This window comes from Eschscholzia californica, unplaced genomic scaffold (assembly GCF_041429995.1).
Source record: "Eschscholzia californica isolate CP2 unplaced genomic scaffold, dmEscCali1.0.p SCAF_3, whole genome shotgun sequence".
In the NCBI taxonomy this organism is placed as follows: domain Eukaryota; kingdom Viridiplantae; phylum Streptophyta; class Magnoliopsida; order Ranunculales; family Papaveraceae; genus Eschscholzia; species Eschscholzia californica.
In genome coordinates this window covers 48,440,057-48,455,600 of record NW_028238420.1, presented here as the reverse complement: position 1 = coordinate 48,455,600, position 15,544 = coordinate 48,440,057, and the positions used below count along the sequence as shown (strand labels likewise).

The following is a 15,544-nucleotide window of genomic DNA, read 5'->3' as shown; positions in this document are numbered from 1 at the left end:
CTAAGCTTCCAACTAACTTACCTAATACAAGGTTGTGTCTTTACTTTAGATACTTTTTGTGTGTAACTGTCACTAGTCAGATGGAAGCACTTACTAGCATTCACTAATAGAAACCCTTGTTTTGTAAAGACACAAAAAGTGATTATCCCTAATGACAAGATGCTTAATTTATTATAGCTATTAGGAATCTAAGTTATACATGATGTATCTAATACGTTACCTATTTTTACATATACAATTAACCACAAAAAACTTTAAAGATAAAGAGAGAATGTGACGTCCTAGGTCTACCAATTTTTGATATCAGTAAGGCTACATGAACCGTCCAATTAAACCGTCACCCAAACCGCCTGAGAGAAACTTTGTTTCTCTCTCCTCACGTGTGAAGTCACGTGAGGAGAGAGAAGGCGGTTTAGGTGACGGTCTAATTGGACGGGCTGAGTAGAGTTTTCCTTTTGATATTGTCTTCGCTTTAGACACTTCAGGTCGAAACCCATAGTTACAGGATTTTGTTTTTGACGAAGGTTCCACGCACCCACTCAAAATCACTCGACACTTGATAAGTATGGGAGTTCACCTACAGCTCAGACTCTGAATACTATCGCGAGCTACGTGGGACTATTACAGAAAAAGGTAGAGAGAAAGAGAGAGTCACATGTTAGCTAGCTAGGGACTAGGGTTAGGTTTTTTTTTTTGAACTAGTAGGGTTAGGTTATTAAGAAACTTTGCAGTGAACCTTAGCCAAATCCTAATAAGAAGCCATGCATGAATGGTCCCCAAGATTTTACACTGTTTATAGACAAAGTTGGTAATAACATTTACAGATAGAGAGAAAGGAACTAGAGAGAGAAAACAAGAGAGAGAGAAGGTCCCCCCACCTACCCAAAAGCTAGCTAGCTCCATTCAATTTTGGAGTATTAACCCTCCTCCCTCTCTTCATTACCAACTTCTCATTGTGGTAGCGTGGGAGTGACTTCAAATTGCTTTCTGGACCACTTTCTCTCTCTAGACTTACTTCTAACCCCCCTTACTTGTAATCTCTCTTTAACTAATATTAAAATCACTAATCTTTCAACGTCTATTTATACCCACATACCCTAATTCACCACCACAACAACAACAACTAGGAAGAGAGTTTTAGAGAGAGTTTTAGAGAGAGAGAGAGAGAGGATAAAGAAGTTAGTGGTGGGTGAGGGTTCTTTCTTATGATATGAGTTTGTGATGAGGAGGGTTTGGTCTGTTTTCTTATCATGCACAAGGAACAGTTGAAGCTGCCAGCATGATCTAAACTATCCTTTATTTATTGGGTAAGGAAGATTAGATCATGTTGCAGTTTCACCTGTTCTTGAGAGCATGAGAAACCCTATTAGCTACCCTATTAAACAAACAAATCTCTTATTCTCTAGGTACCTTCTTATATATTCAAAACTAGGGTTATTTTATATAAAGGAACCTTCTTAGATAGCTCAGCTTCTTCTATTCTGCTAAAGATTTCTGATCATATGGGATTATGGGTAATCTTCAAAATCTCTCTGTTTGGTTTTTTTATGTCGGTTTTCTCTTTTCTTCAATAAGTTAGCTGAAAATCTGAAACTGCAGGATTTTGAGATACTGTTAGGGTTTTGAGTGACAAAATTTCTGTTTCTCAATGCTGTTGGTGCTTTTAAGATCCCCTTGATAACCTAGGGGGAAGAGTTTTAGGTATTTGTTCCTTTTCTTTGATATTACTGTTTCACCCTAAATTAGTTCCTTATTGCTATATTTACTACCAGTTTTAATACTTATATTGGAAATCAGGACTAAATCTTTAGAAAACTGTGAACTTGGAAAAGACTAATTAGGGTTTAGGGTATTGGGTAATCTTGTTCGAAATTGGGATGTCATGATAAGGCTTTAACCGAATCTCACTTTAATTGGGGGGTAGATATGTATTTGTTTCTCCGCTACTACAAACCAGAGCTCGAGTCTTACTGTATCAAATACTATATACTCCTTGTAAGAGCCGCGAGTGCGTAGATATATTTATTGGTGAAACAATGGGGATTATTGCCCCAAAAACTGAGCGAATAAAATTGCTAATACACTAAAAGATGTTTAATGTTGATCTTTGGTGGGTGTTTTGAATTGTTAAGAGTATTGGATTTGGGTCTTGTAATTTGGTGAATTCATTAGTTAATTAGATATGAAGATGTCTAGAGAAACTCAATTGATAGTGAAGTAGAAGAAGACTCAATTGTGATTTCCAAATCCAAATATATGAGCTACAAAGAAAAAAAAAAACATATGAAGAAAGTTTGAAATATGTTGAACTAGTACTTAGAGGGTCAAGTGTTTTGCTAATTATAGAAGCAAAATTGGCATGCACTTGTTGAGATATAAGTACCATTTTAGGTATTTGAAAAGAGCTCATATTGGCTCACTTTTTTTTTTTTTTGTTAAGGTGTTCATATTGGCTCACTTGTTTTGCTCAATTTAGAAGCAAAACATAGACAACCATGTGATTTTTTCAGTTCTAAGATATTGCTTTCAAACCCCACAAAACTTACAAAACTTCATGCTCTCTCTCTCATTTAGTCATTTACAATGTATATGATGATAGATAGGTCTCTCTCTCTCTCTCTCTCTCTCTCTCTCTCTTTATTGTTTATGATGATTACAACTTGTAGTTCTTCTGTTTTTTGTTAGAACATGTAATATTTTGATGATTTTCATTTCTTCAATTTTTAATTGATTATTCATAATCATAAATGTTATAGTCAACTTTACAAGACATGGATGTAACAACTTCCCTATTTTATGCAACTCCTCTTTGAAGTCTTTAACCTCTCTCTCTCTCTCCCTCTCCCTCTCTCTCTCCCTCTCTCTCTCCATTAGGCTAAAATCCAGAGACCCTCTTTAATACTTAGAGCCCCCAACAAGTAAGCCAAACACATTACTCCTTTGGTCCTCTCTAGGGTTTTGTTTTGTTGATAGGATGTCTTAATGGGAGGTTGGATCAAGTGAATTTTGGTATTGGGAATTGTTTGGAGTTTTATGTTAAAGTTGGAAACTTTTTATAGGACTACATGTTCTGAGTTTAAATGTGGAAGCAACAGATAACCCTGACTTTGTTTATTTGTCTTATCTACTTGTCTTCAGTATAACAACAAAATTCCTATCTCCTTGGTAATATTGTAATTTTACAAGCTAAGATGATTTGTCCCCAATTTTTCTGCTTCTAAAGGCACCGGGCCAAAAGGCTGTTAGCATCCATATCTGTTAGCACCAGGTCCAACCGCTGCTTTCTCTATTAGCACCAACAAACACCGGTCCCTTCTCAGTTAGCCCTAACCCCTCCATCCATCTCTCACAAAACTAACCAGAAATCCCAATTTCAAAGTTTCTCTCTCTAAGCAAACCGAACTCCAAATTAGACACCATATTATATTTCATATAACAGTTACCATGAGCTATATTATACATGAATCCTAATGATCACAACCCATCAATGAAGTAGTAAACCATTCAAGAACAAAAAACATAACAAGAAAAGTGAGCAACAAAAAGAGAAGATTCAACAGTTTTTTGTTCTTCTTATTTAGTCAGACCTCATCCTAGTGAGCTGGTTCAAAGCAGGTTGAAGAATGTTGTAAAGAACCCAAAGAACAGCAGGAGCAAGAACAAACAAAAGAAGTGATCCCCTGTTATCAGTAGATGCCGAAGCTTCAGCAATGGAAGCAATTTCTATTGTTGATGCAGAAGGTGTAAAGTGAAAGCTAGAAGCAGCTAACCCACTAAGCCCAAGTCCTATAATAACTCCATTTGAACTCCTCATTCTGTTAAGTTGGTTAGGTGCTGGTTGAAGAATATTGTAAAGAACCCAAAGGATAACATGAATTATGGGTAGTAAAAGTGCAGTTCCACGGCTATCGCCTTCGGCTATCTGAGCTATCTGTTGTGCTGCAAAAGCTGCATCACAATTACCCAAGGTGGAAAAGACGGCACCGACAATGGCAGTTCCAGTTAGAGAAGACGATAAGTTTGACATAGTGAAACCTTTTGGGAGATTTTGAAGAGAGAAGAGAGAGATGGGCTTTGTAGTTTGTGCTTTTGAGAGGTTGATTTTGTTTGGTGAGTTGATGTTCAAACATTTGGCGTTTAGCATTGGCATTGTTGCTACTGTTGTTGCCATTCTTGCTACTGTTGTTACCATTTGGTGAGTTGATGTCCTATGAGATTGCCCTAAATTAGCATAATGGCCGCTGGAACGACTCAGGCGGATTGATCCAGTCCGTCCGAGTCTTCCTGGTCACAGATCAGATAATCCGTGACCTAACAACCACAAACGGACTGCTAATGAAAGAAGAAGATGGATGAAGCAAATGGAGGTGAACGTCATCCACATTAAAAACTGGTGCTCATAGAGAACTCGGGTCAATGCCCATTGACCCGAGTCAATAAAAGTTCCTGATGCTAACAACCTTTTGGCCCGGTGCCTTCAGAAGCACCCTTTTTCTTTTAGGGTGATATTGTGATGGTGTTTATTTAGAGAGCTCAAAAAGAGTCGTGATGCTTTGCCGACAAATATCATGGTTGAGTTAAGACATTCGGCCGATATATGTCGGACTGACTCATTCCCCGTAGTTTAGCTCGGAATCAAACCTGAGTAGATAAAAGAATTAACCATTGGGTGTGGTGTGCCTTTTGGGGAATTCAAGGGTTGACACCAAGTTTGAAGCCTGTGCTCCAAAATAGACTCGGGTACGTCTCGGCTTGCCTATTTTGGAACGCAGTCTGTCACAAATTGTAGTAGAGTCGATGAGGACTTGTCCTAGGGTGTGAGATAGTGGTAGTCCCACATTGTTTGAAAGAACTTCGAAATTATGGGTTATAGATGCGAGCCCGAACATAGAAATCGTCGAGGCCTTTGGGTGGGCTCTCAGAGTGTTCCAAAAAAAAAATACTCCGTATTTGTTAAAGTTGGTCTTAGATATCTTAAGTGGAAACAATATTGATAACTGCTAAAACTTTGGATGTCTGATAATGTTAATACTAATAAAAAAAGATAAGAAACCGGTTATGAGATCACCAGATTTTATGAAATAAGAAAAACAAGATAACTTGAGAAAATTCTGAACACCACCCACTCCTTAAAAATATTGGTGCTTATTGGGACGGATATGTCTCACCTGATTTGAGAAATAATGGGTAATCCACGCTTCAACTCGGGCTTGGTGGATCTGGGTTGAAATAGCACAAGTTCGAATTGAAGGAAATGTCTTTCGATCAAGATGATAATGCGCTCAATTTGTCGGGTAAGACAAATGATGAAGGAGATCACGTTTTAGAGATCATAATGTTTAGCTAGAAACCAACTACGATCGATGGATCAATCGGATGACTCGCAGCTAACTTCAACCGGATCCTACAAGGGTTACCAAAGAAAATCGATTTGATCGAAAGATATGTCTAGAGGGATTAGGCATATAAAGTATAGAATAGATCTATAAATATGCCCAAAAGGGTTCGGCCAAATTGATCGGGCCAAAAGGCTCAGCTAAAAGGTGGTTGGGCTTAAGGCCCGTCCCATGGATGGGGTCCGCCACACTAAAGGGAAATCCCAGATGGGATAAACTTCCCATCTTGGAAGCCCACTCAAAATTAGATTCTAAGTCTTTTCTTGTTGCGATCTTTATGGCAACCTAACTTGATTGGGATTCTGACACTAAGAGTCTTTATATAAGGATCTCATTAGAACAGAAACATGTGTGAATTTTTCACAACTTAAGCAGAGAGGGAAAAAAAGATCCCAACTATCTTTGTAGTCTAAAGAAGAAAGTGTTCTTCGTCTAACTACTAAACAGAGTTCTAGTTGACATAAAAGGCGGGAGGTCAAGTTGATTGCTCGTGTGTCTCAAGCAGAGGAGCTGCAAACTTGAGCTTTTGATCTTCAGGATAAAGGCGATCAATTTAGTTCGTGGGAAAGCGATTCAGGTATATCTCTAACCCGAACTGGTTCATTATTAGTTTATGCATGAGATCGTGGAAACCTAATGAGACGTATAGACGTCTGAGATTCTACTTAGAACATTAGGAGACTCTATATACCAACACGAACGTGGAGGGACTGGTACGACTGAATACATTTGTAGAAAAAACAATTTTGAAACTTCACTTTACCAATGAATCGCCCTCATCGTCTCCAAGTTCATCGTCCCCACTTTTTCCTAAAGCAATCAACATCATTTCCTTGCTTAGTTGTTTCTTCGGTGAGAACATCTATGATTTTCTTACTTCTGTGATCTAAGAATTGAACTTTATAGTTGAAAACTTTAAATTTTTTCTTTAGATTGTCACCCCAAGAAACGCTATCGGGAAGTACTTTTCCTAAGATATACAAATATTCACAAGTAACGTTTGCGGCTGGCAATGTATGAAACTCGTTTGAAACATCGCATCCAAATTGAGAAAAAAAGAGGAAATACGAGTACTTATAAGTGCATGACCAGACTCGTCTTAAGTACATACTAGTGTCTGACCTTGGGACAAACCGGATCTCGGGCTCCATGCTAGTCTGGGCCATACTGACCCACAGGTGCTCAAAACCAAGTCTGGGCCATTACTAGATGATAACCCAGGCTGAGTTGGCCCGTCAACGATAGGGCCCGGGCTGAAGCACCACTACTTCAAAATGAAATACTACTTTTTGGACCAACCCATTAACCTTCTATGGCTTCTTATTACATGCTTATTTAAATGGACAATTGTTTGTGAAATAAATTAATCTTATACCTAAGTCCCAAAAATTCTAAATTTTGTCACAAATTGATTCCAAAACTTTAATCCCATCACTATTACAGTAATTTGAAATTTATCTGTCTCTAATGAATGAGGCTAATACTTTCACATGCCCTATTTTGTAGGAAAAGAATTCATGAAGCCTAACCCCTTACCCATGTATACTGAAACTTAAGAGAAAATAAGATTTTGCCATATATACAAGGAGAAAATTGGAATTAAATCGAGCTTGGGGAGGTCATTAAACATGGCAACTAATACATCATCAACATATATTTCCACCATCTTCCAGTATTCATTCTCTCTCCCTCTCCCCTCTCTATCTCTAACAATAAAACATAACTCTTTTCACATTTTCTTTTAGTGCTGGCAATGGTCGAACTCCACATTCCCCTACTGCCCGTGTAGTTCGACCAAACGCTTGATCATTTGAGTCGTTATCATGTACAATTGGCTCCAAGTAAAATCGGGCACGAAATGCTGCTAAATGTGCATAATATGCTGGAGGTACTGCAAGAACCATCAAACATGTCAACATTTAGTTGAAACAAGATTACTGGTACAGTACCGAAGTATGAATAAGAAGCTTACCCACAGAGACGGAGCGAGTACACCTTGCATACCTGCATATTAAGAGTTCAGCAAAACCAAAACAGCAATTATATACATGAACCAGTACAGGTAGGTGCGGAAAAGATGGAAGAAAGTAAAGACGGTGGAATGTTTAAAGTTCAGTGAAGTATATAGTCGTTACGTGTAACAAAGGTTGTTTGTCAAGGACTGGATCCCGTCTGGAGTGAAATTGTTCTCGTCCCACAACACATGGTAATGAGCAGGTCGGCTCGTTCCCTGTAAAAATAATGAAACATTAAGAAAACTCAAGTTGAAAGCTTTGTTGCAGAATATCAACTCCACTGAGCTATCCTACCCAAGCAAAGATCACAGTGGTAGAGACGGTGAACAGTGAAGTAAAGTCCATGGTGGACGATAGAACTACTGTCCATTATGCATTTTGAGACATTTGAATAGAGTAACTATGGTCGTGTTTTTTTCAATTGGATGCAAGTCTGAATTAAGGACAATCTGCTATGCTTTCCATAATCTATCAACTTGAAAGGAAAAAAATTAACCTGAATTCCTGCGTGGCTACAGAGATAAAAATCGAACTCCGTCGGATGGCAAATTTTAGAATCAATGACCGTTCCTGAAAACAAGTACAACTACTTAGAAAATGGAAAAATTTTGTTCGCCGAACTCTTTTTTATCTTTTGCTAGGTAAAGATATACCTGGTAAAATATTCCCACTCTTGTCGACACTGCTCCGATCCCTGTGGTTGTTGGCAAATAATCTTGTGTGATGTCGTTTTTGAACCACAATAAAAGTCACTGGTGGTTGGTAATTTGGTTCTAAAGAAGCACAAGCCTGTTTATACCAAATATGAGTGTCATAAGGGTATATTTCAATTCAAAGAAGGAAAAAATAAGAAATAGAAGCTCATCTATGATAAGTAAAAGATGGTATTCACCTTTCGGATTGCATCTAACTCATAGAGTAGAACTTGATAAAATTGGCCTTCACTTACACCGTCCCTGTTCAGAATAACATCTCTGTGAGGAACTAATAACATTAAGGCTATAAGTGAATAAGCATAGAACTGTGTTATTTTGTGGTTTGGAAGTAACATATATATATATATATCCGTTGAATGTGCTCATTAATGTGTCTATGTCTCTGAAACTCCGAAGGGTTTCTAAAGAATGTGAGTGGGTTACGCCACTTCATACCTATAGAATATTATCCGTTGTGGCTTTTGTCCCGTTGCTTTACGGAATGAAATCAAGAGATCCCTGGATCAACATAGATAGAAATTACTTAGAAGGGGAAAGTGAGATTGAAATTAGCCAACTGAAGACACCATATATAAGATCTTTGTACCGGATCATCCCACCACTAACTGTTCCTCGGACAGGATCATGATATGTTTTGTACAAATCTTGTATGAGTTCTTGTCTATGAGCTTGAGCACAAACTAATCCCGCATATTTTGTTACTTCGGGCCAATCTTGAGAAGCTACTACCTATAAACGAAAAAAAGCATTTATGAATAATCAAAATCTTTAATACTCTTTTTGGAGCTAGGGTTATAAAAGATTGGTTCATTACAGCAGCAATTGAAGGGCTGGAGTCTTCTCCGTTCTCCGGATGAGTAACATCAGCACCAAATATGATTGTCGGTATGTCACTAACTAATGGTATTCTGCAACTTATAGCATCCAAAAGAACCGTATTTCTTCCTCCCATCTGTGCAAGAACGATGATGTCAGAAATGCTCGAACAAGTGGATTGGAGCGCAAAATGAGTATAAGATATTATTATCCTTGTTTCAAACCTTGACATTGATTTTTAGGGAAACATTTGCTAGGTACTGTTTATTGATCTTAAACACATGTTTAGTAAGACAGCATTGCGATATTAAACCTAGATCAGTTTCACATATCCTCTTGATATCACCTGGAATGAAAAAGATCTATGTTAGTTTTGGTATATACGAAGTTCAAAAGAGCCAAACCAGATGAAATCCTGTACCATATAAAGAACCGTTATTATCGGGCAAAATGGCAATGACTAGCTCTAGCTCCTTCCCTTTGAGTTTGTTCATAGATCCATCATAAACATGTCTTAGGGCTCTTTCTACTTGTTCAGACCTTGATGTGTAAATTGGGATAACTGGCTCTGGGTTGAATTCCTACATAAGACCAACTCACACACAACAAATTAGATTGCAACCAAAGAAGGTAGGAAAAAACAGCCCAAGCATAGAGCCCTAACTAGAAACAAGTGTCGAAGAAATCATTAATTGGTAAGGGAATGAGAGGAAACTACCATTCCAGAAACTTGACACATTTGAGCAAGCTCACTACAAAATCCGCGAGCTACACTTTCTTGAACGCTCCGTGAGAAATTGATGCATGCCCACCGGCTAACCGTACTCCCATTTATCATTTTCTGATTCATAAGAACATAATATCAAGAAGCATAATGAAAGAGACAAATAAATGATCATGCTTGATTTCTTATGGATCAAACAATAGTTCATGAAGTAAGCCAATCTAGCACTAAGAACACATGAACTAGCCAATGTGACGAAAGAGGGTTTGCATGTACCTTGTTCATCATGTTCCATTGACCAACCTGAGGCAAACAGTCCTTTTCCTTTCCGGTTTCATGATATTTCAGCTGGAGAAGGATAAGAAGTCCGATTTAGAAACAATATAAAAACTAAGAATTTACTCTTAATCAAGATATCAGGTTCGATGTTACAACATTACCCATGGGGCGGGAAGAATCCGAGCCTCAACAGAAGCCATATTTTCGCTGATTTTCATACCAAACTCCTTTGCATAAGGATCTTCAGCATAACCATTGTGTTGAACCGTCTGCATAATCATTTTAAGTGTATAAAGTATTCCACCCACCGAGAGTATCAGCCTACTGCAAATGCATAATTCAGATCTCCTACAGTCATAAGTTCGACTCGAACCTGCAAAATGTCATTCTCTTTGTCCCTCGGTCTTTGGCATGTAACTTTCAAGAGAGAGGTAATTTGCTTTTCATTTAACCTTTTCGTATAGCGTTGTCCTTCTACGATTTTGCAAACCTAGGAAGCCACACATGAACATCGTTTTGCAATAATGAATACATATGCCTTCTCAGTAAATCAACTTCAAGAAGGGATGTCAAAGATTTCCTCTACCTCCATTGGTAAATAGTTTGCTTTCTTCTGGCTCCCGACTTGAAGGCAGGGGAGATGTGTATGTTGGATGGTGAAACCATACATCTCTTGAAAGTATTCGACAACTGATTTCATGTTTAATTGGTCATCAACAGGGAACCTGCAGATTTCCAATGTCGATAACATATCAGTTTGTAGTTTTTTCCAAAGAGCGAATACAAATGCCCGGGATATAATGTCCAAGTAGCTGAATTTCCTATTCTATGAATAGATGAAATAATACCATACAAGTCCATAATGAAATAGAGGGGGCATAAGTTTCAATTTAGTAAAAGATGTTAAAATTTCAATGTGAGGAAATTGTCTTACACAAGTTCTCGTGTAGGTTGTGATGTTAATCCTGAAACTCGATACTTTCGTCGCACATTTGCTCTATGTGTAACTTCAACTTTAACCCCTCTAAGGGCCTTTTTGATCTGGTATAAGTTTTTCGAATGTTACTTGAAGTTAGTTTGGCATATAAAAAACCCGTTTACCAATCATCAATTTTTTTTATAAATACCTTTATTCTGTCAGCATCAGATAATGGCCTTGATAGCACATCCTTGTTTAAGAGTTGCCCAACGAACTCGATTACAGGGAGAGGCTCAATGAAAGCAGCGGTAGACATGTCTAGAATCAAGTTACGTAAAAACAGAATGAGTACAAAATTATAACATTTAACGAAAACCATTCTAGAAATAAATTTCAAGACACTCGTACCAATATTTAACGACAATCCCATCTGAGTTGGTCTTATACTCTGATAAAATCCACACCATGACTCCAAACCTTCCCCAAGCCGTTGTGGTTTCCTTATATCAGGGGAAAAGAAAGATCTCCCAATAGGACAGTACCTTGAAAATTCAAAAAATTTGTAAACAATGGCATACCAATATCAGTCCTTTGCTAAGAATTTTCTAAACAATGAAGATCAAGTTAAAAACACTTAAGAATTATACCTTTTCGATGAGAGTTCTCTTAAGACAATGTCCATAATCTGAAGGGCTTCCTGTGGAGCATCGGCACGTTTACCAGCTAGAAATTGGCCTAAATGATGCAAGTCAGCTCGAGCTACGAACTTAATCACTACTTTGTATTCCCTCTCTCTTCTGAAAAATCATGAAACTAATATAAGTTTGTTCCCTAATAAAAGAAATTTAAGGGTACCCTCAGTTACTATGTTCATGAAGATGAAAGAATGAAAAGTTGGAAACCCTTACTTTGGGCCATTAGTTCCATCATCTTCATCAACAACTCTGATATGAAACTCCTTGTAAGTAAAAGGAAGTTCCCCAGCTGTGTATAAACTTTTTCTACCATCATAAGCAGGAAGTCTCATTCCTAAATCAGATTCTTTGTGTAATCTTACAAGCTCTGCCATTATTGTTCTATTCAGAGCTTTTGAAACAACTTCAGGAGTAATAGTTACCTACAAAAAAGTATTGCAAAAAAAAGTTCAAACAAAGAAGGAAAATTTGTTGAAATGAAAGACATAAAAGACATAAAACTTACATCATAGTGATTCAAATCCTTGTCTGGTAACTCTGCAAAAAAATGGTTTGCTTTGACTATACATTTTGTCCCCATTTGTCCAAAACCAGGCCTAGGGGCAAAACTCAAATTTTTGCTAGAAGTTGGAAAACCCATCTCCATAGAAACAGGACTACCATTTGCAGGTTGATGATGATGATGATACCCATTGACTGGTTTATGAACTAAAGTACAAGGTCTTGAACTTGGTCTCATAAGAACATCTCCTTGATCAGATTTTCTTCCTCCTCTACCTCTTCTCCTACCTCTATTCCTTGAAGGAGGTGATGAATTGTTGTTATGGGTTTTAGCATTTTGGGTTTCTTGAGATGGTGGTGGTGGACCTTTACCATTTTGAAGAGTTTTTGAGTTCTTTTGAACAGGATTCATGGAGTTTTGAACTTGGGTTTTGATCACAATATGTTGTTCTGAGCTTTCTTTCATCTTCCTTATAGGCATGATGATTCAAACCTAGAAATGAATCACTGTGACTTCACTTTCTTTTCTTTCAGACTTTTAGAGGTTTTTCAAGCTATCTATACTGAAAAATCAAAAAACAAAAGATAGAAAAGTTGGATCTGTCAGCAAGAAAATCTCAATTACAAGAACTTAGTAAATGAATAGAAATAGAGATGTCATCATCATCCTCAGATTGAGAAAAAATAGAATGCAGTAACAATCAGTCATTTATTGCAGAATACAAGCATTACCATTATTATGCAAAAACCCTTAAACCCATCATAGCTCAGAAACCCAAGTTTTATTATCATCTTTCTTTCTAGTTTTCAGCTATACAAGTAAACAAAATCCCAAATCCAAAATTTTCAGTTTGAATAAACTGGCAAAACACAGTGAGAGTAGTAAAAGTATCCCATAATCTTAGCAAAATAAAGATTTTTTCTCCTACACTCAAAAAATTCAAATCCATTTTGAACAAAAACTGAAACCCAAATCTCAAATCTCTCTCCATAGCTCAACAATATCAAAAAGCCTGCAAAAAATTGACCATCAACAGCTTCATATCTCTCTTGGGTATTTCAAGAGAAGACAAAATAATCAACAGTAACCCTAAAATTTGAAGTTGAACTTGTTTCTATTAAACTATAATAAAATCATAAAAGAACAAAACTTTCTTATTAAGAAGGAAATTATTTAGAAATCTAAGCTGAACCCAGAGATGAGATTTTAACTTGAAATCAAATTTGAGACTGATGATTGAAAATAGGAAGAAAATCAGTGAGTAGTTTATTTAAGGTTGTGGGTTATGGAAAAGAGTGGGGAAATGAATGAAAAGGAATAGACACAAGTAAAATACAAACAGAATAGAGCAGACGTACCTAGTAGTGATAAATGAAATATCTATCTATCTATCTATCCAAGGAGAAGAAAACAAGGGTTGGGGGTGTAAAAACAGAAGAATCAACCAGATACGCCAAACTCATTTAATACTCCTTCTTCATCATCATCATCAACAATAACCCAGAAAATAAAAAAGAGTCAGCAGCTTGAACAGAGAGAGAGAGAGAGAGAGAAGTGGGTAAAGAACGTGAATAGAAAGAGAATTGAAAGTGAAAATAAAAGGGTATGTCTTTGTAGTGAGATTAAAGAGAGAGAGAGAGGATGGAGATGATGATGATGAATCTCATACACGCATGCAATACTTTTGGTGGTTTCTTTATCACGTGTAAAAGGCTTGAGGAGGGCCTGCTTCGCTTTTTTTTTTCTACTCCCACCCTCCTCACTCCTCTGTTTCTCTCTCTAGAACATCTGTTTCTCTCTCTCTTCACTCTGTTTCTTTCTTACTCTGTTTTTCTCTCTTTAGAAACTTGATATTTTGGACTGACAGCGCAGCCTCGGGGATGTAACATGAAGGAGAGAGAGAGAGAGAATAGATAAACAAACAAACAAACAAACAAACAAAGGGTTTATAGTTTTTGAATTAATAGAGAGAGAGAGTCCCGAAAATAATAGATGAAAAGCAATGATCCACAGTGGAAGAATAATTCGAACTTGCAGTGCTGATGCTCCTTCCCCCCACCCTACCACAATTGCAGACTTCTCAATAACACACACACTCTCTTTCTCTCTCTCTAAAATCTTTAAATCCTTCCTCCCTAGTCTCCCATCCCCAAGCTCATTTCCTGGACTCCCATGGAGTTCGGGACCCATCCCTATTCCAGGTGTTGGTACACGTGTCAAAATCTTACTTCACTTTGACCTGCTTTGACCCCATTATTAGTAGGTGTTTTAGAATATACCAAAAATCTTACCCCTAAATTTACATTTAGTCCCTCCTCATATTAATATAATATTTTAAGTCAAAACAATAATTATAATGAATATTCAGTCTAAATTGATCACTCAGAAAAAATTCATCTCTATCATTTCTATTTAATCATAATACTCATTATAACATTTTATATAAGAAAAACTTCACTTTGAAAAAATCCATCTTTATCATTTCTATTTTGACCTAAAATTCTATATTAATATTAGAGTGGACTTAAATGTGTGTTTAGGTGAAGATTGTTGGACTAAGAACTCAAAAATTATTATCTTTTTAGCTCGTTTAATTTGAAAGAGGGTAAAAAAAAGAATGAAATTATCTCTTGCCCTAATCAAAGTGGTGCATAAGAGTGTACACCAAAATGTACTTGTATCATTGTCAAGCCATTAATGGATGAACCATTTGTATATAACTCATGTTCAACACTTCATCTCATTAGTAGGTAAATTTGAATATTGCTTTGCCAATGTCTATGTACCACAAACTTCAATAAATCCAAAAGCTAGCATGACTAGATCTATTCTTTTTGTGTTTTCAATTGCTGGTAGACATGATTTTCTTTGTCTAGTCAATTCAAATAAGCAATTGATGCCGTCAATAATAAAATCAAAAAGCTAAAAGTGTATAAACGGAAGCAAGTTATGTAAAACGTCTTTATAATGGGTTTCTTATTTTTTGGGGCCGAAATCCATGTGATAAAAAAAGTGTCATATTCAAAAGGAACTCTACATCATAATTTTAAGAAGCCACCTACTCTATGTAATACTAGCAAAACTACAATAATTCTTCGCTTCTTTTTAAGTAACAGTTTATACGCACCTCAACTAGTTCTTAAAATTCAAGTATAAATGACACGATAAATCGAAATTTTCAGTAATTAGAACGATGGGAGAAGGTGCTTTTGGTGCACAACTGATTATACTGATTTTAAAATTAGAAAATTATTTGCGTACTAAATTCTAACATTTGCTTTAAATATAGATTAACAAAATCATCAATAAGACGGTTTGGAAGTTATGGTTTGTGGTTAAGATCAAATATGCTTCCAAGTTCCAAGTCCAATGTGGGGTCTATGAACAATTTAGTCCTCTGCATATTATTGTTGAAGGAAGTACAAATGTGTTGGAAAGATGTACATAGGGACACAATCACAAAACACACAACTCTATGAAGA

At 36.8% G+C, this 15,544-nt stretch overlaps 2 protein-coding genes across 4 annotated transcripts; both read right to left on the bottom strand.

Moving 5' to 3' along the window:
- Positions 1–1,118: 1,118 nt before the first annotated feature.
- Positions 1,119–4,171, bottom strand: LOC147551145 (photosystem II reaction center proteins PsbY, chloroplastic-like). The gene has a single exon (XM_086670071.1). It carries the CDS (start codon positions 4,169–4,171, stop codon positions 3,578–3,580), a length of 594 nt encoding a protein of 197 aa, XP_086526197.1. The 3' UTR covers positions 1,119–3,577.
- A 2,803-nt stretch (positions 4,172–6,974) lies between these two features.
- On the bottom strand, positions 6,975–14,219 carry LOC147551144 (protein argonaute 10-like). 3 transcript variants are annotated; one of them, XM_086670348.1, is made up of 24 exons: positions 13,887–14,219; positions 13,421–13,829; positions 12,066–12,624; positions 11,774–11,982; positions 11,513–11,662; positions 11,274–11,407; positions 11,074–11,183; positions 10,881–10,987; positions 10,533–10,671; positions 10,320–10,436; positions 10,108–10,215; positions 9,944–10,015; positions 9,662–9,784; positions 9,365–9,524; positions 9,168–9,289; positions 8,942–9,079; positions 8,714–8,856; positions 8,563–8,625; positions 8,304–8,367; positions 8,065–8,200; positions 7,908–7,981; positions 7,532–7,626; positions 7,369–7,400; positions 6,975–7,287 (listed from the first exon to the last, which is right to left on the bottom strand). In XM_086670348.1, the coding sequence occupies exons 3-24, from the start codon at positions 12,540–12,542 to the stop codon at positions 7,103–7,105; spliced, it is 2,958 nt and encodes a 985-aa protein (XP_086526474.1). In that variant the 5' UTR covers positions 12,543–12,624; positions 13,421–13,829; positions 13,887–14,219; the 3' UTR covers positions 6,975–7,102. The 3 variants fall into 3 exon arrangements, with proteins under 3 accessions (XP_086526474.1, XP_086526473.1, XP_086526475.1); XM_086670347.1 differs by having other exon boundaries at positions 13,421–14,219; XM_086670349.1 differs by lacking the exon at positions 13,887–14,219 and having other exon boundaries at positions 12,794–13,422.
- Positions 14,220–15,544: the final 1,325 nt, after the last annotated feature.